The sequence below is a fragment of the Oryzias latipes genome, chromosome 9 (genome assembly GCF_053564925.1).
Source record: "Oryzias latipes strain Hd-rR chromosome 9, Olatipes_Hd-rR_3.1".
Classification (NCBI taxonomy): Eukaryota; Metazoa; Chordata; class Actinopteri; order Beloniformes; family Adrianichthyidae; genus Oryzias; species Oryzias latipes.
In genome coordinates this window covers 18944467-18967634 of record NC_136245.1, presented here as the reverse complement: position 1 = coordinate 18967634, position 23168 = coordinate 18944467, and the positions used below count along the sequence as shown (strand labels likewise).

Sequence of the window (23168 nt, the reverse complement as noted above, 5' to 3'; positions counted from 1 at the left end):
CGAGGACTGCTGGACAATGGGAAGCAGCAGAAAGTACAAAGATCACAGTATTAAAATACAAATCCAGGACCTTGGGCTCTCTTGTCATATAAAGAGCCCCTAAAGTCAAGTGTCAGCTATTACGTGCCATCAGTGGTGACACAAGGTCACAGAAGAGGACAGATGGGGTCAGCAAAGGTACTCACCCCCTTTTTCAACATGCACTATACAGCAGTCCCAGAGAGCTCAAGAAGGACTAACTGTCAATGTGTAGAAAATATGCCATGCAACGATGTGAACATGCATTAAATCCTATGGCAGGCTACTTTAAATGAAACTGTGTCTCTGATGTGCAATTAGATGAGAGGAATCAATATTTAGAGACATTCAGCTAATCGTGGGATATTTTACATAATATGTGACATTTGCATTAACTGGGGGAACATTCACAGATGTACCTCGTTTGCCCTGATTAAATTTCAAACAGGTACAAATAAAATACACGGGCAACATGCTGAAAATATAAAATGCTTCAGTTGTTTGCTGCTAAACCAGCTCTGTAATTACCTGAAGGATGTTTTAATTGTCACATGTTCTACTCTTAATATTAGTCAACGCTTTAGCAGCTCTCCAAGTGAGATTGATTGGATAAATCAGTTGGAATTATGGAGAAACAGGAGGCCTGCCAATCAGCAATGTGTGTGTTTTCAGCCTGCGTGTGACTGTAGATATGCCAGTGTACGTGCATGTGTAGATGTTCAAAGTGTGTTTAGATCGGTGTGTTTGTTTGTGTGTGTGCATGTGAAAGTGCTGTATATAGGGCAGACAGCTGGGCTTGTTCAGAAGGCTTACGGAGCATTCTGCCTGTTTGGGATGCAACAAGCACTCAGTTTATCTGAGCAGGGATCTAAAACCTCTGTCAACAGCCTAGGACAACTGGTGTAAACAGCCACTGAATCAACATTTGTTCATCCACATATCAATGGAGAACAGACTGGTATATTTAAGCGTTATGTGCTACTGGATTAGATATAAGAAAGACAACAAAAGGACAACCGCACTGGTCACATGTCAAAAAGAAAAGGAGAATTGGTGTTTGAGTTACCTAGCACATTTGGACTTGGACTGTGGGTGCAGGTGTAATGTGAGGACATGTCTATTAGAATCCAAAGTGTGCACAAGTACAACAATGTACCGTGTTTGTGTGTCCATCAGCATGTCGGCATCACAGCCTTTCACTAAGTCCCAGATTAACAGTGACAGGCAGAGATCCCTCTAATTATCTCTTCCTGGACCACATGCAAATGGCAGAGCCAAGTCGAAAGCAATGATTGGCTAGGGCTTGTTGGACCCCACAAACAGGCTAATGAGCCTGGCGACAGGATACAACCTCATAATAGACCATGAGGAAAAATCCTCACTGTTTTACAAAGGAGAGCACACACACACAAATATTACATCTTGCATTTATCTGAAGACCTTTTCCGAGTGACCGATACCTGCATGACCATAGTAAGGATGGGATTATTGCACTGAAAAAGCCCAACACTTGTGTGAAGAAATGACTTCAAAAGATATAGTTTCTGAACTTCCCCTCCATGTCATTTTTTTAGTTTCCAAGTCTAATCTTTCAACTTGATCATCAAACAAACATTCACAATCTGCAAGGTAAAAGCTGAAGCCAGTTTTATCCCAGAGGGTCTGAATAAAGATGGCACATGAAACAGTGTAAAAACGGAAAGATACAGTAGACCAGAACAGGCTGTGAAAGACTCTCTGTTGAATAGGGATTGCTCTAAAAAATAAGTCCTCTTGGTTTATCAGCAGGAAATATGGCAGCAGTGTCAAACAGTTGACCAGAGTCCCAGTTCAGTTTAAACTGGTTGACAAAACTGGTTCCAAGGGCAAAATATGGCATTATTTTGCTGACAGAGCTCACAAAAAAATTTCCCAGCACATATTTAGATTAATAGACAAATAAAAAGAAGAAAAGACGTATGCAAAAAGAATTATGTTAGTATTACTGAGTTATGCCAAACAAGTACTGTTTAACCTATGCAACTGTGCACATTTCATGTAATTCTTTTTACATCTCATCTCTAATCACTATTTCACATTTTCTGGATGGCAAATGTTTTTTCCCTTTTTTTAAGTCATTAGAATGACTGTATTTATTGAAATGTATGATGTCAATAAAGTTCAGCACTGCAAGGCTCCAAGTTCATGGTGTCATTCTGGTGAAGATCTGCAGAAATCTACTCTGTTCAACACAATTATTCACACCAAAGACAAAGATCCGCTTACCGTTGTTGCCTGGAATGCTGTCATTATTTGCAGGATCAAATACCCTACTGATTTCAGGATGCTTGGGATTTGCTATTTTTATGGATATAGAGAAGCTTTGAGAAGCTTCATCCCTGTCCCATCCTGCTATTTTAGCCACTCTTGAAGGGGTTTTGCTATAGATTATGTAGCAATTTTATTCAAATTGGACAACGTATTTATCTCCCAAAGGTTTTGTTTAGAAGCAGTTACAAAGTAGCTATTTATATCATACAATTATATAAAACATGAGAAATGTTAGAGTACAAAGTAATATTTATGGTATTTTTAACAATTATGACCAATATACATTAGACATAGATATTTGTTCCATTGAGAAAAAAAAAACAAAACAGAACAAAATCCAGGTGAACAAAATGTTTTTCTTCTATAAAAATTATAGCAACATTACATTTTTTCAGTTATTTCCAATATCCAATCTTGATTCAATTATATTTTGACTCAAACAAGTCAAATCTGTTGTCTAAATTTTGACTTTCACGATTTATAAAATGTCATGTTTTCAAAATGAAGTCCATTTAACGCACGTTGGACAAAAAGGTGCACTTCACCTACACTGTAGGCACATATAACAGAGTGATGAACAGTAATGACTGATGTGTCTCTACAACCGTTTGAACATGACCACTCTGTAAGAAGATGGATTCTCCTCGACCCTTGAGATCGTTTTTAGAAGAGCAAGACAACTATTTCAGATGTATCACACTGGGGCATCATGCTGGAGGTGAGACGAGCTACAGGGAGAGTGGGAGATAAATACAGCAGAGGGGAAAAGAGAGTGGGGTGGGGAAGAAAGTGCAGCCTGCCTGCCTGCCTGCCTGGCTGACAGTTGACTCTGTTGGATGTGACTTTCACAGTCTGCTGGCGGTTTGTGTGGAAGCCATCACATCTGTGACTGGTCGTTTGATTAATGAGCCTCTCAGCTTGTCTGTGCAGTTTGAGGAGGGGCCGTGGCCTTATCCCAGGCATCACTGATTTATTCGCCTTTGGAGCAAACCTCCAAGTATAACACACACCAACATGTGAATGGTGAGAACACACACACGCGCAAGCAGACACGTGTATCCTCTACCCGATAAGCTTACAGTGCACAAGTTGGTCCAGTGCATTTCTACAGGAGAAGGGATGGAAACAGACTGATGTGTACAAATTCTTCCCTCTCCTCTGCCACCTGCTTACAGCTATTGAAAACCTCAATGTGTCATTGTTGTCCAGCGGTAGTAAAGACAAAACGTGGTGTGTATAACCGAGCAGACAAAAGATGTATTCTGTCTTCACAAACGCCGGCTCCCATCTCTAACTGTCAGTCAAAGCAGGGGACACACAAGAGGATCGACAAGGGAAGAAAGAAGCTTGTCCTCAACGGCACATAGCACTCTCCTGATTTTCAAAAGTGACAAGTCTTTTGAATTTCTGGCCTCGGAAGATGTGGAGCCTCATGATGGCTTGAGAGCATTTCTCCTTGTTTCAGCAGCAGCCCGGAAATGTCAGTCTGGCTAACCTTGAAGCGCTTTTCTCCTGCGCTGTTTAACAGCTCTAAGTCTCTGGCAACCGACTGTTAAAAAAGAAAAAAAAAAAGTGGTAACACGACCCTTTATGCCAGAGAAATGAATCAGGAAATACTTTTGTGTACATAAATGTGCATTAGTGTGTGCAAGCCCCCACAATAGATGCACACACCCAGCCACCAGCACACACACCCCTCATTCCCTGAAGCGTTAAGTAAGACCATTAATCCAGACACACTCAGATCCAGCTTTTCCCTAGGTTGATCAGCGTCCATGGAGAAAGAGGAACATTCTGACATATTTGTTTTTATTTTATTCCCTGAGAAAAACGCCCACCATATGGCAGCGCCCAGGAACAGATGGCAATTGCCCACTTCCTGAAAGCACGAGCGTCTATCGCTGCAATTTAAGGAGCCACTCAAGCAAGAGAATGCCACAGACTGGCATTTTTCCACAAACTGCTATTGCTATGGACCTGAGGGATAACTGAAACAATGAGGAAATGAAGAGAAAATGCTTTATTGTACTGTAGTTACATCATAGGTCACAAAATATCCAACTACTACATTTATAGGTCAGTGCTAATAGTGGCACTATTTTACTGTTACGGTTACATTGTTACTCAACCATGTTACCAAAGAAGTGCTTAATCAGAAACCTATCTGTAACTAAAACCACTACTTTGTGCAGGTTGTGAAAAGAGATACCTGAAACCAGTAGATCTAAGCAAGGATGTCCTTGGATTGAGGTTTGTCCATGTGATGGAGTGGAGAAGTGCCCTGTGACACATGAAGACTCATCCCTCATAAAGCTGGGTAGCCCTTATCAACCAGGTCAGAAGACTTCTCTGACATAAAGGCACAGAGAAATCTTTCAAAAAGTCACCTTGGCAAATGACAGTTAAAACCACGACTTTCCATCTGTATCATCTGTATCTATAAACCTAACCTTTTCCTTTTGTTTCTTTGTTTTTTTTTAAAGAAAAATGGCACAAAAGAAGTTGACAGGTTTTGCAACACCATCAAAAAGTACAAAAAGTCAAGGGTCAACATTGCTGCAATTTTTTCAAACCAATAAAACTATTTGTAGTTTTGCAGAAACACATGTTTACCCAAGAAAGGACAAATACAGACAAACCAAGGTCAAACACAGTGGCATACACTTTTATGGATTGTAAACTACAGGGTTGAAAACTTTTCATCATACGAGCATAACCATTGTTATAAGAAAAACATTTTACTTGCCACTTTAACATAATAAACCCACTCTGATGAAAATAGTGTTTTTAAAATGTTTTTGTTGCCTTTTTTCATGATTGAGGACATATATGAGGAAAATTAAGATTAAAATGGCATTTCTGAGTATTGCTTTATTCATATCGTTGTGAATCAGGAGCAGACAAAAAAATTGGGTTGAAAAATAGTGATTGTGATGTAGAGAAAACGCTGGGTGGGCCACAAGCTCACAGCTGTCAGCAATGGGGAGGGAAAGAGGGGCGGGGTGGCTACACGGCAACAGTCACACCCACAACTCAGAGGTGAATTTCTAATATACTACTGCCGCTCTGCAGAAACTATGGACTAGAAAAAAAAAACGCACAAATTTTTTGATTTTTCCTAAAAAAGCCATAAACACAATTCAAAGACTGATTGGAACGCTTTTTTAATAGATCAAAAGGCGACCCCAGTAGGTCTTTACAAAAGTAAGTCACCTGTTTTTGACCTTAGTAATTTCTTTTTATAACAGTTCGTTGTTTAAAGCAAGACAACAGCAAACATTTAAAAAAGAATTCAGAGTTGTTCTTCTGAAACAGAATTCATCCTGTGAATCAAGCGCGCATTCCCTCAAATCCTTACAGTCTTTTGAGTTTATATCGATTAAAATGATCCAAAACTTATTTATATATTCAAACAGCAAACCTGTAGTAAAGCCAGGTTAGGCAGTAAAGCCTGTGAGTCCTGTGGTATTAATCAGTCTGATTTCTGCTGAAAAGCTCAATCTGCAGATGATGGATGAGCCTTCATGCTGAAGGAACTGAAGTGACAGGTGACAAAGAAGGACATACACACACACCTGTATAAATCCACTCTCCTGTCTCTCCCGTCAAGGTAGCAGGGTGAAATGTATACGCGTGTGTGTGAGTGTGTGTTTGTGTGTAAAGGACAGAAGTGTTGCAGCATGTGTCCTGCCCTGCTAATGAAGTCATCTGAGCAGTGATTTAACAGCCCTGGTTTAAAAGCCTGCCACCCTTAACTCATAGCCTTGCTCCATTAGAATGTGATATAAACCCTGGGCACAATAACTGTCCTGCCACAATAACAATACACTGGCGGCCAATGAGCCCCACTGTTAAATCACAAAGTCCGGGGAACAAGAAACTAAAAAAAGGGGAGGAAAAAAAGGAAACTTCAAGCTGTGTAGAGGAAAAGAAAACCAAAGTCAAAAACTTTCAGGTAGGAGGTATTGTTGTAGAGTACGAAGCAGAATCGTAAATTTGATTGTGGCACAGACAATAAATGCAGTGCTTCATTCAGTTTGAGTTGCTTAAAGATAATTGCCACAGACTTTAAGCGCCGAGCAGCATAGGAAATTTTAGCTGCTGGTTATCCAGAAAGTCTTTTCCTTAACTGCTCAAAGAAATGGATCAGTGGATGAAACATTGTTCAACTTATCCTTTGAATGACTTCTATGGCTTGAAAGATATTTTTACGTCACAGATGGCTCGGAGGAAAACTTTAACGGCTTTCATGTTGCTAGCCATGAAAGTAACTTCCTGCTCCAGGCGGGCGACTCAAGCAGACCCAAGCCACTCTCCAAATCCTCCGTGAAATCAGCTCCTCTTGCCCAACAAAGAGTGGCTAATGAGGCAAATGACAGAATCTAAGACACTTTGATAGTGTGAGATTTCAGTCAATTATGTAACCTTTACCCCCTCCCACTTTCATCTTTCTTTATATTTTGTACATTCCCCTGTCAGAGTTGATGACTCATTTTCTCTAAGTTACTGGTGACCCCGAAAAGCAAGTTCAGCCTCTTTATTTCTCGTCTCTCTGTATGTGAATAAATACCCAACTCATCCAAATTCTACTGATGAATCCCCAAAACCTATTTGGCTCAGTCAACCAATGACAGCCTCCGTTTCATCACGCAACAAAGCTGCATACAAGGAGAAGGGGGAATGGAATATGTGTGCATGTGTGGAGTGCAGGTAGGACCATGAAGGCGACAAATGCTCATCACGCCACACGGCGGAGCAGCGTACTTCACCCTTATTAGTCCCATAACCTTGGCAGATGCAAAGCTTGCCTTTTGTTTGAAAGGTGTGTGTGTGTGTGTGTTTGTGTAACGATGGCAGTGATTTAGAATGGTGGGCGTGGAGACAAGGTGCATTGGCCCTATAGCTCCCTGATAGCTGCGAGCGTGACAGCTTTGAATCGAGAACAGGGAACAGCCTGAAGTATTGCAATCTAATATGTGTCACATACCTGCATAAATATTTATGCCTGTTGCAGAGTGGAGCAGGGGTGGGGGGAGCAGCAGGATGATGGGACATAAGAAAGTGGTAGATTTGAAAACAAGAACTAAAAAGATCCAGACCAATCATCCTTATTATCCCCATAATCTTTGGATCAGTTCTGAATTGTTTTGATTGGTCTTCATGAACAGGTATTTAAATTATGTAACTTAGCTAATAAACATGTACCTGTTGTTTTTTGTTTTTATTTGCTCTGTGGGCTTTAAGAAAAAGACGACAATAATTATTGGGACCTCATTTTGTTTAGCTCTATGTCCACATATATAAAAAAGCTACTTTAGGTTACCGATGACTTTGAAAGAAAATCAGACACCAGAGACCAACACATTCCACAAATCTACAGCTATGTGATGATAAATATGATTAATTTTAAACACTTTTGTGCAATTGTTGCGCTTCCAATGAACTCAAAATGAAAATACTTTGCTGTATTGATCCAGCTACCTTTGCAAAGGCCATTATTACCTAGATAAAAGGTTGAGCCAACATGAGACAAACACAAATTTGATCTAAACTGATTTTAAGTTCTGAGATGACAAAAAAAAAACTGTTTAACGAATATTTCACCTGTTGGCCAGAAGACTTCTGAAGGTGACCTGACTCATGCCCCCATAGGCTGGCAGCAGGTTCGGCCAGTCCCAAGCCCAGTCAACCACAGCACTCTGTTGATGTATGAGGAAAGCGTATTGTTAGTTATTAATCAGGGTTAATACCATCAGTGCATTACCGCTCCAGCTGGGACCCACTAACAAAAGGGGAGGGGGGGTCTCCAGCACAAGCCACTGACATCAGGTAATCAATCATGTCTGCACAAGAAGGTTTTTATTCCAATAAGACAGCAATTAATTTATAAATCCATTTGGGGGGATGTAGCCATCATTTATAGGAAGATAAATCAATTTTTCCAGGGAGTCGTTACTCTTCTTTGCTATGCCTTTTTCTTTCTATCTTCAATGGACTTATGCCACCCCCTACCTCTTTTTTCTTCCCTTTTGTTTTCTTATTTTAAAGACACACTTGGGCACACAGGCAAACACATTCAACACTATTACCATTTTGGGGAAGCCAGAAAAGTCAGATTGGGTTGAGTTTTGTTGACAAAACGAAAGTTTTGTCTTTCCATCCCTCATTTGCTCTCTTTATCCATCCATTCATCCATCCATGGCTCTTTTGTACTTTTTTTTTATCAAAGGTGATTGATAGGTGTACCTTTTCCCTATTTTCTCTATTCTATTTGACAAACAACACAGGCACATAAGCAGAGAAGGCATTTTAATCAGTCTCTTAATAGGGTATTTCTATGCAGCATCTTGGGATGCCGATACAATCAGCCATGACTTTGGATTGAGGTAAGTCTTATTTTGAAAAGCAGAGACCACAAAAGACACAGAACCACACATGATCACAACCATTGTATTATTTCTTTGGAAGGTGGAAAGGCCTTCACAAGTACTTGAATTTGTTTATTGTTTTGTAAATACGCAGCATTAATTTTTTTTTAGTAAAAGGTGAAAAGGTGAACTTTTCCTAAAAACCTAATACTTTCATAAAGAGCTAGAAAAAAGTCTAACGATTAACTTAACATTCTTGTGACACTCCAGGGGTTAAGTTTGCAATACGAGAAGATGTGGTTCAAAGATGAGCACTTTAAGACTGCAAACTCCTTTAACGTTGCTCGTTTCTTTGAGAGAGAAAAAAAAAAACTCTTATGTTTTCAACTTTTCTGCATTCGTTTCTTCCTTTCAGCCAAGCCCCCTACTTAGAAAAAAGAGCAACCTTTGGGAGAAAGAAAAGCCAAGCACCAGAAAACTCCTAACAACTTCAAAGACTGCTGCAATATCCAGTTCACTAGAGACTCCAATGCTCCTAACCTTCAACATTATGCACCTGGCCTTGGTTAAAGTTAAATTGGCACAAAACCGCACGTGATAAAACACCCACACAGTGCAAACTTTGGGTTTTTGAAGCGTATCCGTGCATGTTTAAATGCAAAACCGAGAAAGACTATTTATAAAACTAAAATGGTGTAAAAATAAAAATAAAAAACACACTATGGGTTTAGGAGTCTGGACAGACCTGATCAAACTTCTTGTTTCCAATGTGGTCAAACTGAAGTAGAGGGTTGAAACTTCCACCAGCTACAGGAGGCTTTAGGTCAAAGTTCACCCGGAGGTCAAGGTCATCTGGAAATTCTGTGGCATAACCCAGTTTGAACATCAGCAGTTCCTGCATGAAAGATTTAACAGAAGAGAAAATCACAAAGGAGACAGAAGAGAAAAATACATGGAAAGCACAACTATAAAGACTGCCAATGGCAAGAAAATGATAAAACTCAAACAGCAACCGACGGAATTGAAAGATGTTGATCAAACCAATTATTTTAGAATCACACATTCATAAAATCAACATTTATTTATTAATGTCCAACGAAAAAAGTGAAATAAAATCACACTCTGCACATGCATGCTCTAACTGCTCTCCAGTCAAGTGAACAGCCTCATTAAGTCTCTAATTAGAGCTATGAGGCAAAAAAACACAATTAGGGGAAAATAAAGGATGTATCTTAGCAAACTCCTATATGCTTGCCTATTTCAAGTATCTTACAAATATATATGAAAAAATAAACATCTAAAACATGAGCACAGGGTGTGTCTTTGTGCCCATGGGCACCCCACAGATTCCGGCATATTCTCATCCGTCAGCTTGACGCGGCATCTGAACCTCTCCTTACTCCACGTCCGAGCGGACCAGCCTGTCCTTGACCTGCATGTTCCTGCTCCACCACCTTGGTTCGATGGAGATGCATTAGCGAACCTTAACTAATCTTAGAAATCCCACTCATTAATCAATCATGGTACCTCTTGTAAATAGCATACTAGAGCTTTGCTTATATTTTGTATTATTCTGATTTCTGTCTAGAAGGCACTCCTTTTGGAACAATTACAAAAGCTTGCAATGAAGAGCACCATCAAGAAACATAACCTCTCTTTGTGTTTTCAAAAGAATAAATGTTTGCTGTCATTGTTATAGGTGTTTTAATATCTGCTGGACTAAGCATTCATGAAAGTACAGGCATACAAAAATAAATACATATGATGAAGGAATTGTTTTGCTAAATGATGAAAAAATGAATTCAACTGTTATGTTCAAAAATACCAAAAAGTTCTCATTATTGAACCTTTTAAGCTTAAAAATATCTTTATTTTAGGATACAAGAACAAGAATACTTTTGTCATCCATTCTATAAACAAAAATACCTAAACCAATAAAGTGAACATAACTTTGATTATATCTTGCATTCTGTGTATATCTTGGATTATTGTTTCTTCCTTTAATGGTTTGATAATGGTGAAAGATTTTGTGCTGTTCCTAAGTAATGTGTCCTTGCCTGATAAAAAAAACTGAAACACAAATAATCTGCATGACGACTAAAATATCTGGTCACTTTACAAATATGTTATATCGAGCATTGAATTATTTTCAATTATACTTATACTGATAGCAATATGCTATGCAAAGGTTTTTTTTCCATTTCACATCCTAAGAATCAGCTGTAGTTGTGATTTGTTAAAGACACCTGAGGAATTCCTTTTTATTCTTTTAAAAAGATATAATAATAACATTAATTATTATTATTATTAATAGCATTATTATTATTACCTGTTATGACTTATGTAATTTTAACAGAGTATCTGAAATGTATCTTAAGTGTAGAGATAAAAAATAAGTTTTGTCTACAAATAATACAGACGTAGATAGTACCAAATATCAAGCAATAAAAAATTAAAGCAGATCTCTTAATGAGCTCCAAGGGCCTAAAAGAACCATTTTGTTTTATTTTTTCCAAGCTAAAACTGACTAAATACTACACTGAACCAAAAAACAAAAACAAATCATTAAAACATGTTTCAAATATACCCAACACTTTATCAAGTCAAATTTCCTGCTTTCTATGAAAATACCTGTTTCTGCATTTACAAGACTAAAGAGAAAGAGGATTAAAACAAATCAAAATCGTTGTATTGAAATCTACAAAAGAAGTATATTACTCCGTAGACACTGTTACTCTGCACTCAACAGAACATCATGGTACTCTTGAGGTCATCTGCCCAAGAGAAGATCAGAGTCAGCAGACTCCAGAGAGGCAGCAGCCCCCTTTCCTCTGCCTCTCCCTCCTTTAACAGCCTGCAGCCTCAGGCCAGCAGCCACTTAATTGCTGGGGAGAAAGAGTGCGTCCCTACCTCATTGCCTTGGATGATGTGATAGATCTGCCTCAGGTAGTTGCTGCCACCTGCTTTGTGGCAGACCTCCAGCAGCATCAGGCCTATTTTCTGCTCAGTCAGTTCAGCCGAGGAAACTCCTCTCTCTGCCTCTTGCTCAAATACGCTGACAGAGGCACGGCGATGGGAAGAGAAACAAAATGTTAAAACAAAATAATAATAACATAGCAAGACTGAATTTAATGTAAAAGGAATTTGGAGCATGGGAGTTATTTTGTGAGTACTACCTTTGACTGGACGAAACATCTTTTTGTTATGAGTTATTCAGATTGGACTAAATGGTAAAACACTATAATAATAATTGAAAAAAGGCTTATTTTTTATTTTGATTTTAGCAATTCCAGAGGGTAAAAATAAAGTAAGAATCAATTTAAGTAAGTGCAAACCATAGACTGCAATGAAACGAAATGTCAGTGACTCAGAAGCGAGAGCAAATTATTACCGTTTCAATAAAGTTTTTTTAAATGTTATTGCAGGACATGCAGTTTGACGAGTTTCTGCTGCAGGAAGAAGGACTGGTCTACATTTATATTTTAGGAGGATGTGCGCGTACCTTTATTTATTCTATTTTGAAACATTTCTGGTAGAATGACCAACTTTACAGGAACCACCAGTTTTTAAGTGGTTGAAAGTTTTGGATCTAATGCAGAGGAACTTTTTTGGGACCTCTGGTAAGGTGAAGGCATCAACTGGTAATGGTTTAGGAACAACTGGATTAGTTTGTGGAAATGAATGGAACCCGGTTTTATTTTTAGGAGGAACAGCTCCCCAAACTTGTGTGTGCGTGGGAGATTTCATGTCAAGGTCCTCACACGTGACTCACCCCCAACCTGGTGGAGGCATCATTTAGGTGCCCTTCCTGTATGGATGGGTATCACATCAAATCCTTTCCCTCACACACTTTCTGTCAGTGTTCTCCTCTCTCGTTCTCTCTTCCCCTTTTATAATTATAAGATGGCAGAGGCTATGTCGCCTGTCAGCCAGCCATTGGCTGCTTGACATTGAGGGTAGCACAAGAAGAGGAGTTCCACCTCGTCCGTACACATCCCCTCATTGTTTTGCCTGGCGGCCTGGCAGTGGTGTCGGTGATGGCGGCTGTGCATCCATGTCAGCACCTGCGCTGTATCCTTTCCTGTCCATCACTGTGCAGGTGAAGCAGATGATTGGATTCAGTCAGTGGGGTGATTAATGAGGGCCTCTCTGGATTTGGGACAGCCTATCAATCATGTCATTAGGGCCAATGTGCCCTGAAAGAGGCAGACCTCCGCCGAGGAATAACTGCATTCATCTTCATCTGTGTATGCATCCCGTCAGCCCAGTCAGGGTCACCATGATGGAGAACAATAATCTTCTCTTCTACAAATTACTTTGCAAAGACAAGGTGGGTGGCAAAGAGGAGGGGGGTAGGGGTTACAGTTGGGGAAGGAAGGAGCAAAAGTGACACGAGGGAACAGAAGAGGGCTTGCGCATGGGGTACATTTTTTTCCTGGAGTTATACAATGTGTGTGTGATGCCAGGAAGAAGTGCCAGCTGATTTTTTTTTTGTTTTTACATACCCCCCTTTCCCCCTTCTCCCTCTCTTTCTGACACTGTACTGTGATTGTTTACAAGCCAGGCGTCACTTCCCTGTGAAGGTTAGTTTAATGAATAGTAATGATCCTACTGAATGCCTCCGACAGGTGATACATAATCGTTCTTCTTTCACTTTTCCACTTCAACCCACTCATCGGCCCTCCACCACTCCGTCTGTTCTCCTTTTTTCTCTCACTCCCATCCCCTCTTCCTGTCACTGTAACAGAATTTCCTAGAAGTGGAAATGTTGGCAGAGTTTTTATTTATTCATTTTTTAAGTTTTTATGCCCCCGAATCACCTTTTCATGAGGATGGATGCATCCAGAGATTTTTATGATGAAGTGAGCGACTAAAGATGCCATTTCTGGGAACACGCAAAAAAAAAAAAAATAGCAAAGCCAAAGGTCACAGATTGGCCTAAAGTGAAGGCTGTTTTCTCATCACTGCTGCCTGCAGTCCACTCAGTCAAATGGCATGTTGACCACATCGTTTACCACAACAAATAACAATGAAATTAATTGATTTTCTTTAAAGCTGAACAGTGAACAATAACTTTCATGACACAATAAGTCAGACTTTCCATGCCTAATTTAAAAAACCTTGATCAATAGTTTATTTTATGAATCTTGTGTAACGCCATGTAGTTTAACTAAACTAATACGGAATCAGATCTTGAGATTGACCCTCAATACAATAAATCCCAACATTAAATTGGGAAAACAAACATACTATAGAGATGTTAACAGCAAAATTGCTCTTTAGAAACTGTCTCCCTTGTTATCGTAATGTTGAATAAGGGCAGGGTGAGTTCTTCTTTTGGGTGGCCTCTCACCTGCCTGTGCAAAGTTTGCGGGCTTTCTGCAGCTGCATATTGATCCACTTGGGTCTTCTGTCTTCCAGACCCTGCAGAACTTTGTGCACTAAAGGTTTGGGAACGCCCTAAGAGTAAACAAATAATGAATCATTACAAATAATTTGGGAACCCACAATAATCGTATGCTTTATAGATGGAAGTGGCTGTTGTACTTTTAAATGAAAACAAGAAGGCCAGGCTTAAATGTGTTGATTTCTTATTTTTTTTACAGTAGCCTGTACCTTTTGCTGAATGCTCATGACAGCCTGTAGACACTCAGCCAGCAGGGAAAAGCAATCCTTTGCCTCAGAGTTCAGAACCTGACCACTTAGCTGCTCTGATGTGTCCGCCGCATCCAGGTCCTGGATCAAGCAGCCGAGTAGAGCCCAGAGCAACAACCCCACTGAGCGCAGCTGACGGGCATGCTGGGACAGGTGTTTCTCTGCCACTTGAAAGAGGAAACGGATGGAAAGAGGCAAGGATGATACTGCCAAAGGCAAGTTGGTGAAAATGAAGGATAGAGCTTGAATTGCTATGGATATGACAGCTGGAAGGGAAGAGAAATGTTTAGTTTGCAAAACAACCACAACAGAAGGAAAAACTCTTTCAATAAGTGTGACATTGATCGTGCGCCTACTCTGGTTGACAGAGTCCTTTTCTTTGACATCAAGTGTTGTATAGTTCCACTCCTTTGGTATTTTCGCCAACACACTTTCTGGCAAATTCCGCTTAAAAATGGATTCTCGAGCCCCCTCAGTGGTCTGCCAAACCAGCACCATAGACACCAGATGTGCAGAAATGCTTTTGATCGAGGTTGCCACTATTGCGCGGACACAGCCAATCACCACTGGTACTGTCCGTGTTTTTTCTGCCGAAATGACAAATGAAATTAACAGTTATTACAAATGATTTCAAATCTGAACACTTCCAATACTCTGTCTGTGACATCCTTTGAGAGAAAAAAAACTACGGCAAACAATACTATTGAATCATTATCTGCCTTCTATTTTCCATCTTCTTCCTACCTTTTTAGCTAAACAATTCTGTTGGAGTGTTTTAATTTGGAAGCAACTTCACGCAACAAAAAAAATCAACATAAAAATAAAAAGCAAAATCTAAAATGTTCTACTTACCGAAACCATTTAAGTAACAAGAGCATAATCTTGGACAAAGAAGATGCTGCTATAAAGTTGAAAGCATAATATCCTTCTACTGTACCACTCATATATCTAATTTAGCATGAAAACTGTTTGCTTTATCGTAACATTTACCGGTAGGCTTTGTTTTTCTGATTTAGTGGTTTGATTTTTTTACACTGAAAATTCACAGGAAATGTTTAGTCATAGAGTTGAATTTAGTAAATAAACCAAAATCACAGGAAACAGGTTTTTACAAACATTGCTTTGTCACATGATGCTGACATGAACAGGGTATGGGAGTGCACCTTGACATAACTCCCCTTATGGGTGGGTTCGGGCAGTTTGTGCCCGAAAAATAAGCAAACTTGTATGGGACACTCAGACGCTCACACACATGAAATATTAAGGTCGTAGACCACTCAGTGAGCCCATAGAGAGAAAATGTCAATGCACAATGCTGCGAGTGACAGGTTGTAGGGAACACTTAAAAAAAAACAAAAAACAAGGGCGGTTGGGGGAGACGCAGGTACATCCTATAGATTTTTCATTTTTTTCAACCCCTACGAACCCTTAGTGCTGTTCAAGTGGAAAGTGTGCGCTCCTTACGAGTAGCCTGATTGTTAAAATGTAGGAAATCAGAGCGTTGTCTGTGTAGGAATCCTACTGGAGTCCTACAGGCACTTACATATCACTTGCACACACTGTGTATGCAGCATTTATGTGAGCTCAGTAGTAAACAGCCTGTACATGCACCTCACTAATGACTAGAGTGAGGCGTAAGAGCATGCAGTTTCCATTATCCTTACAAATACTTTGTGATACACTTAACCAACACACACCACAAATGATATGTTCCATTTTCACGATGTCCCTTGAGGTGGCTGTACAAGCCTCAAGCCTATGAGACACACCAGCACCCGTACTGCCGTACACCCCCATATGGGAGAATGTGAATAAGGCCTTACCAAAATATCATGGTCTGGTGCTGCATTTAATGTCATTAATTTATATTTCAAAGATTTCTGGTGATTTTTACCAGCAACTTAGAATAGTTTGGGAGTTTCCTCTGTGAAGCAATTTGCACAGGAATTTAGCAGTGGTTTCATGTCAGATACCCTTCCTAACACAAATGAACAGTTACCATAGTTTGTCTCTTACCATCAACTTGCTGATTACAATTCCAGCTATGTGTCCACTGCTCCACAGCACAAAAGAACCTTTTTTTTCTTATCAAGACAAAAAAGTAAAAACCAATTTTTCCTAATCATATTCAGATGCCACGATAATAGAAAATCACTGTTCTTTAATTTCTTACTTTAACATACAACAAAGATTCAATTGCAAGTGGCTGTGCGGCAAAGATAACCTTCCTGCAATAAAATCAGAGGCAAGAGAAAAGAGTACTACCATGTCTGCACTGGATTCTCCAGAGAGGCCAGAAAAAAAGGTGACGTCAAAGTCACAGCGAAAGATTCAGCTTTCGCCAGGAAGAACTGCCTCTTTTTCAGGTGTAGTTCAAACCTCCTTAAGTCATTTCATCCTCATTTTTACTCATTGCATCGACACTGAAAATGATTTTGTTTAATATAAACAGTATTTTACTGTGAGATGAAACTTCAGTGCAAAGAAACAGTTCAATTCACCTACATGACAAATAAAGGTTAACCTCAAACAAACAGATTAAATAGAGAAAAGGGTCTTGTGTAACCAAATTTATAATATGAAGATTTGGAACAGTCCAGTAATTAAACTAATTATCCTGTGAGGATAAATGTAGACTGGATGACATTGACAGCTTCTCCCTGGCACAGCCTTCTTTATAGATCCCCCCACCCTGCTCTGTCTTTTTCCAAATACTTTTCTGCAGTTGCCCTAATTTGTACTACAATAATTACCACTCACCCATGATATTAGAATCACTACTAGAAGGAGCTTTCTACTCCACAGGAGTTCTAGTTAAGCTATGAAATAAAGTTTGGATGAGAGGCAGACGGAATAAAGAAATGACTGCAGTCAGGGAAAGAATGTATCGTTACATTTAGGCTCCAGAGTGCAAACTTCAGTCATTAAAGTCAAAATAAAACTGTCATGTTTGTTGTAGAATGATAGCTGCTGCAAATTTTTTTTTGTTGTTGCAAAACCTAGGTTAATATGTTAGTGTAGCTCAATGAAATCTTAAAGTGAGCTGTCACGAACTGTTGCCAACTTCAAAGGAACATTTTCAAAATTTTATTAGGTTTAGTGAAAGGTTCAGAGTTTTGGTTTTGTGATTTACTGCAAAATTCTGAAGAAACAGTGAAGGAACAAAAAAATAATCTGTTCTGGACATTTTTTCTTACATTTTTGTTCTTAGACATTTTTGTTCTAAATGTATATATTGTAACCCTAATAGCATCTATTTGACCTGTTTTTTGAAAAACAAAGACCAATGAATCCTTTTTGCAACAAGAGGGTATTCTGATATTTTAATTTGACCTTTATTTAACCAGGTAAGCTATTAAAAACATGTTCTTATGTACAATAACGACCTGGGAAGTGGAGAAATACAAAGGTAGTAAAGCTATGTACACAATTGAGATTTGAGGTACGTTCAAGAATGCGCTAAATGTAGTTTCTGAAAAGCGTGTTTAGCCGATGGTTTTCACACTGGACAAGCAGGAAGGGGCTTCTTTTTCTTTTTCTTCTGTTTACTAGTGCATGTCCACCATCTACAGTTGGAAAAGCCTGGTGCAAAATGTCAAAGCAGTGCAAATCTCACAACTTGGGCACAAAATGGAAACAGTTCGGTACAAAGCTAGTGTCCTTGCAATGGCGAGTATGGATTACCATCACGTCACGAGAGCATTTTAGCTACACATGAAGGTGTTGAACGCGGAAGCCCCAAATGTCTTTGCGATCCTTTACATAGACTTTTCATTGGATGTGTATTTTTGAGGCTTTACCTGCTACTGAGTACAGATGTTCCCATATGTGAGCCCTCTCAAGATATGGCTCAAAGGCTTGAGTCAGGGCTTTAGGGATGGTGTTCAGGCACAAAAAAAGGTTAAATAAAGCTGTTATGAAGTCGTCTCCTGCCTTGTGGTTTTCTTTGGATGCCTGTATGTCTTTCTCCTCGCAGAAATCTGAAAGCAAAATGTAGTTTGATGAAAAACGTCTAGTGAAAAGGATATGTGCTTTTTGAAAATAAAGAATATAAATATTAGATATTTAGGATTTGAAAAACAAACTGATACCCAACTAAAAGAAAACCCTTTTAAGCACAGAAATTTAAGAGAACATAGATGAATGGGTTCTTTTATGTGCAATCTCAACATATCAGCTGAATGTAGTCGTTCTAAGAGATAGATATAAAACACAATCCGGTAAAAAAGCATCTTGATTTTTGAGAACAAAAACCCATTGGAAAATGTCAAGGCTACCCAGCCTGACACATGTTAACAGAAAGGGTGAACAAAAGATGATGTGGAACAGAAAGGGAAGAAAAACCCACATCTGTGTTTAATAGAAAAAAAAAAAGAAACAGATTTCAAAACCCCTGGCTGAGGGATCCACAGTACAGGGAGACAGGAAGTGAAGAGGAAGAGGTTTTGACAGGGTGTCCTTCTGGGGGCTGCTGTCTTTGCGCAAGGATGGAGGTGTGCATGTGTGTGAGCGCGTGAGTGCGAGGCCCATATGGATGACTGTATGTGATGTTTGTTTTGTGTGATTTTGTGTGTGTGCGTTAAGATGACAGAACTACAGAGCAAAGACCCACTGCTTCAGAGGTGACACACATCCAGGGGTCTGTCAGTCTGCTGGGTGGGAGATGGCAGCTAATTGTATAGGAGAACATGCAATGCTGATAAGGAGGCGCTGTGCCAACGTCACTTCCTTCTGACTAATCCTGGAGTATTTTCAAAGCTGCTTGCTTACAGAGACGCACAAGTCACCAAAACGGCATTCAGGTAGAAAACACTGAGATCTTTCAATGTCTGTATAAAAGCAGATGCACTTTTTCCCAAACCTGCTCACTTCTAACATGTGTGCTGAAAAGTGGTCAACCATCCTGGCCCACAGTCAGCCTATTAGGCGTCATTATGTGGATTAGGCCTGCGTCTTGTTCACTGTCTCTCTGGTAATTGGTCCTTAAGGGAAGAGTGTTATGGATATCACTGCTGTGGCTGCAATGGTCTAAGGGAAGCAGAGTGACGAACATTAATTTCCACTTGGGGTGCTGGAAAGCATGGCAGGTTAACTAGGTCCCTTTTAATAATGATCCTATTATGGAGCAGCAGATGACTTCAGAAAAAACAGATGTCAGTGCTCCAACACATCTCTGTGGAGTTTCCACGTCTCCGGCAAGACAATAACTCTAACATTTTTTTTCCGTCTTTTTTTCCTTCCCGCCCTGTCTTTGTGTTTATCCAAATTGATATGAAGCCAATGCGTACACCTGTTTATCTTCTCGACAACAAGTGAAAAAGTCACAGAGGCGTTTTTTGCAAACCTTTGTAATTGGAAGCATACAAAAAGATGATAATACGAATGCTGTTTTTGTGTGTTTATACCCCAAAAAGGAATGTTTTACAACTCAAAGTGAGCTGTGAAAACACACAAAAAAACTAACAATTAATGTGGAGAAAGTGTGTACCTAAAAATTATATCATGAAGAAGAGCTGGATAATACAATTGCGAAGGTTAAAACATTTATCAATAGTAAAAAAAAAAATCATGTCCTAAAAGTAGGGAAAAGCAGAGGGGCTTTGGGCATTCTGTGAAGCTGTTCCCCCTGTCTGTCTGCATCCTGGTTAATTACCCCTGTCCTAGCGATAACGCGCGAAAGTCAGCGCTTCTGGCGTTGATTTACAGCAGTGTGCAGGGAGAAGCATTGCATAGCCTCCGAGTCAGTCTCAGACCAACCGAGAGAAGAAGACAGTGAGAGTTGTTATTAATGAGGTCGCTATAATGTGAATTAATGTGCGAGTGCAAAACAGTCTTTAAAGGTTAGACGGCTGCAGCGTGGAGAAGCAAAAGAAGGGAAAAATCTTTAAAGGTCAGAGCATGTGCTCCGCCTGGGTCGGTTGAGTGTTTATTACTGCGCTCTATTGATTTAGTGATGATGATGATCAGGATGAAAATGATGATGACAGCAAAGAAGCTGATGATAACTTCATAAAAGCTCATCAGAGCGTCGTCCAACTTGCTGGTTGTGGAGTAACATAATTAAGAAGCCGATAAACAACTCCCAAAAAATATGTAATTAAATGTATTTTGTTGGTCCACAACCGCAAAAAGGTCAAACGCCACAGAAAGAAAAAAATGACACCCAAAGAATGGACAATAATTGTCACACATGCAGAAACGCTGCTTCATTTAAACTTGAAAATAAAGAAAAGACTTACAAGAATATTCCAGGAGCATTCTGGGCAGGTGGCAGTCTTCGTGCAAAAGCATCCGCAGCAGTAACTTGGGGTTGTGTCCTGGGTCAGAGGTCAGTAGCCTTAGCTGACACGCCAAAGCTGTCTGGCCCATAAGGCCCTCTCTGAGAGATGAAAGAGAACGCAGGAACACAAAGCTGACAGTTATGCAGTGTCAGGTGAGTACATAGATAGAAGTCCATTTAGCAAGAGACAACGAAGACAGGGAAGGGCTAAACAAGTCAAAGACAAATGTCCTGGACGTCAGGCTGAAAAGGGAAAGCTTGGGAGTACGTACAATGTTCACTTTATTCTGTCTTACTCGTTCTAAATGCTTTCACTTTTGCTTACTTAAACTGTTCACCGTGAGGAATTAGCTCTAATCTAAGCCAACCAAATGCAAATTAACATTTGGGAGAGAGCCAAATACATGAATATACAGCAATACCCCCCTCCAACATCACTTGTATAACCAAGAGGCTGTAGCCAGCTGTGGGTAATGAGCCATATCCTTGGTGTGTGCGAATCTATGAATGTGTGCATGTGAGTGCTTTCTTCTGAACCTTTGCTCATGGATACACATGTGCACAGGAGTAAGAGCTTGCTGACATGCATGCTCGCATGTTACTTTGTATATCTCAATAACATCTAAGTGAAGGAAATCGCAAGTTTGTCTAGAAAGGAGGCAAAACTCAGCACAGGGGGGGGTGTCTGTTCAGAGTTTAACAATTTACTTTAGCCAAACAGCTGGAACGGGGAGGGACGGCACCCTGATGCTTGAAAAATGGGAAAACTATGCATTAGTCTGGCGGCAAAATTGATGTCACTAGGACAGCAAATCCAAAGTTGATCCTTTTAATTGTTCTGATAGTTCTACTCAGCTACAGTGAGGGGTCAACTTCCAGAAAAAAAATTAAGACTGGAAGAAGATTTGGACCTTAAGACCCTGAATGCAAGCTTTGGATGTTGATTTGGCTCCATATTTTCTTTTCTTTTTTAAAAATAAAGATGAAACAAGCCCTACTATATTGTACTTACATGGAAAGCATTGGTTATGTTGTGCCATGTTAGCATGACCTTTGCTTGTGACAGAAATTGGAGTGAAGGAAGCCAGAGACAAGAGTGGTGTAAGAGTGTCTGACGGCACAGCAAGGGTCACAGCAGTAACTGGACACAAATGTGCATGCATGGCTCACCGGCAAGTTTTGCTGTCTTTTTTTCCTAGCAAACCCTGCATCTGTGTTATATTAACAAAGCAGTCCAAGCTTGCAGCCGAGGGAGCAAGTTGTATTTCTCAACCTACAGCATGTATCTGTATCAGTATACACACTTACGCAGGCTCACTGAAGGCAGGTATGTTTGTTTGTGATGGTCAGCATGACCACCAACCTGTATGATCGGTGACAGATGGATGTATTTCACATACCGTCTGACCTGTTCTGTAAATAGGTCAGGGTTGATAGCATGTAGCCAGTGTACAGCATGCATGTTGGGTTGGCGCAAAGTTGCCTCCTTCGAACTCTCGGTTATAAATGTCCTGAAGGATGTAGAGACATATGTGACAGCTTACATTTTTACAAGTTATATTTTTACCCCAAAAAATACAAATAAAAAGCATCACAAAAAAAATCATAGATTTAAAAAGCAATTAAATTAAAAATGTTTGTCTTCTTCTCTTGAAAACTACTAGACCTAAGGTGTAAAAATTGTATACCTAGGAGTAATTTTACCACATTTGAAGTAAGTGAAAACTGTAACTGTAACAATGCAGGCGTTACATACCTATACAGCAAAGACACTGGTGCAGTGACAATGGCGAGGACTGTCAGAAGTTGGTCACACAGGCTGTGGATTTGGTTCGGCCAGTCACAACCACCTGCTAATATGCTATTTTCTGAGGAAGGCTTGCGCCAGACTAAAGCCTCAGGACTCTCACACAGACTCCACATAAGATGCTCCACATAAAGCAACACTGCTGCAATGTCGCATCTTAAATACAAGGCGAGAGAAAAAGAACAGGAAATGTTCCAGTTGAAAAAAGAAAAACTGTTTTTCAAAGACAAAAGAATGTATTTAAAGTAGACACAACATTGGGTCATTCTTTGAGTTGGCTGCCGGTTAAACGCGGGACAGAGCCATAGGTGTATGTTAAGTGGGTAAAACAGAATCTTGTTGTTGAATATACATAAAAAGATTATTTTTAATATAACTGATGTTAAAATTGCAATATATGTGGAAAAAGTAAAGCATTTTAAAGTTTTTAATTTTTTGTCTCTGGGCACAATGTTATATATTATCCATATTTGTGTCTTATGTTGGTTAAATGGTTGATAAAAATACCTGATTTGAAGATGTCTCTTGTAAGAAGCACGGACTCTGGCATATCTTTTACCTAAGAGTTGTAAAGTTTCCATTAGCACTTGTCCAAGCAAATCCTTAGCCAACTCTGCTGGAAGGACCATCCACAGGTCGCTGCGAAACCCGCACAGGAAGTAGAACCACATCTGCAGCGAAAAGGAACACCGTTCGCCCTATAGAACGAAAAGTTGGATGGGAAAGAAGG

General features: G+C 39.8%; 1 protein-coding gene across 11 annotated transcripts in view; it reads right to left on the bottom strand.

The window, feature by feature from the left end:
- kiaa0825 (KIAA0825 ortholog) overlaps positions 1-23168 on the bottom strand; it is a 121429-nt gene that overhangs the window by 65683 nt on the left and 32578 nt on the right. For 9 of the 11 annotated variants that reach the window (XM_020706006.3, XM_078952864.1, XM_020706008.3 and 6 more), the window contains exons 12-22: positions 22946-23136; positions 22388-22594; positions 22032-22142; positions 20591-20730; positions 18152-18331; positions 14708-14938; positions 14313-14617; positions 14050-14156; positions 11607-11751; positions 9442-9591; positions 7933-8027 (exon numbers count right to left, since the gene is read on the bottom strand). In XM_020706006.3, the coding sequence (XP_020561665.1) occupies positions 7933-8027; positions 9442-9591; positions 11607-11751; positions 14050-14156; positions 14313-14617; positions 14708-14938; positions 18152-18331; positions 20591-20730; positions 22032-22142; positions 22388-22594; positions 22946-23136 (1862 nt within the window). Of the gene's footprint in view, positions 1-4332; positions 4678-7932; positions 8028-9441; positions 9592-11606; positions 11752-14049; positions 14157-14312; positions 14618-14707; positions 14939-18151; positions 18332-20590; positions 20731-22031; positions 22143-22387; positions 22595-22945; positions 23137-23168 lie in introns of those variants that run through there. The other 2 variants (XM_078952865.1, XM_078952863.1) reach the window with 1 other exon arrangement.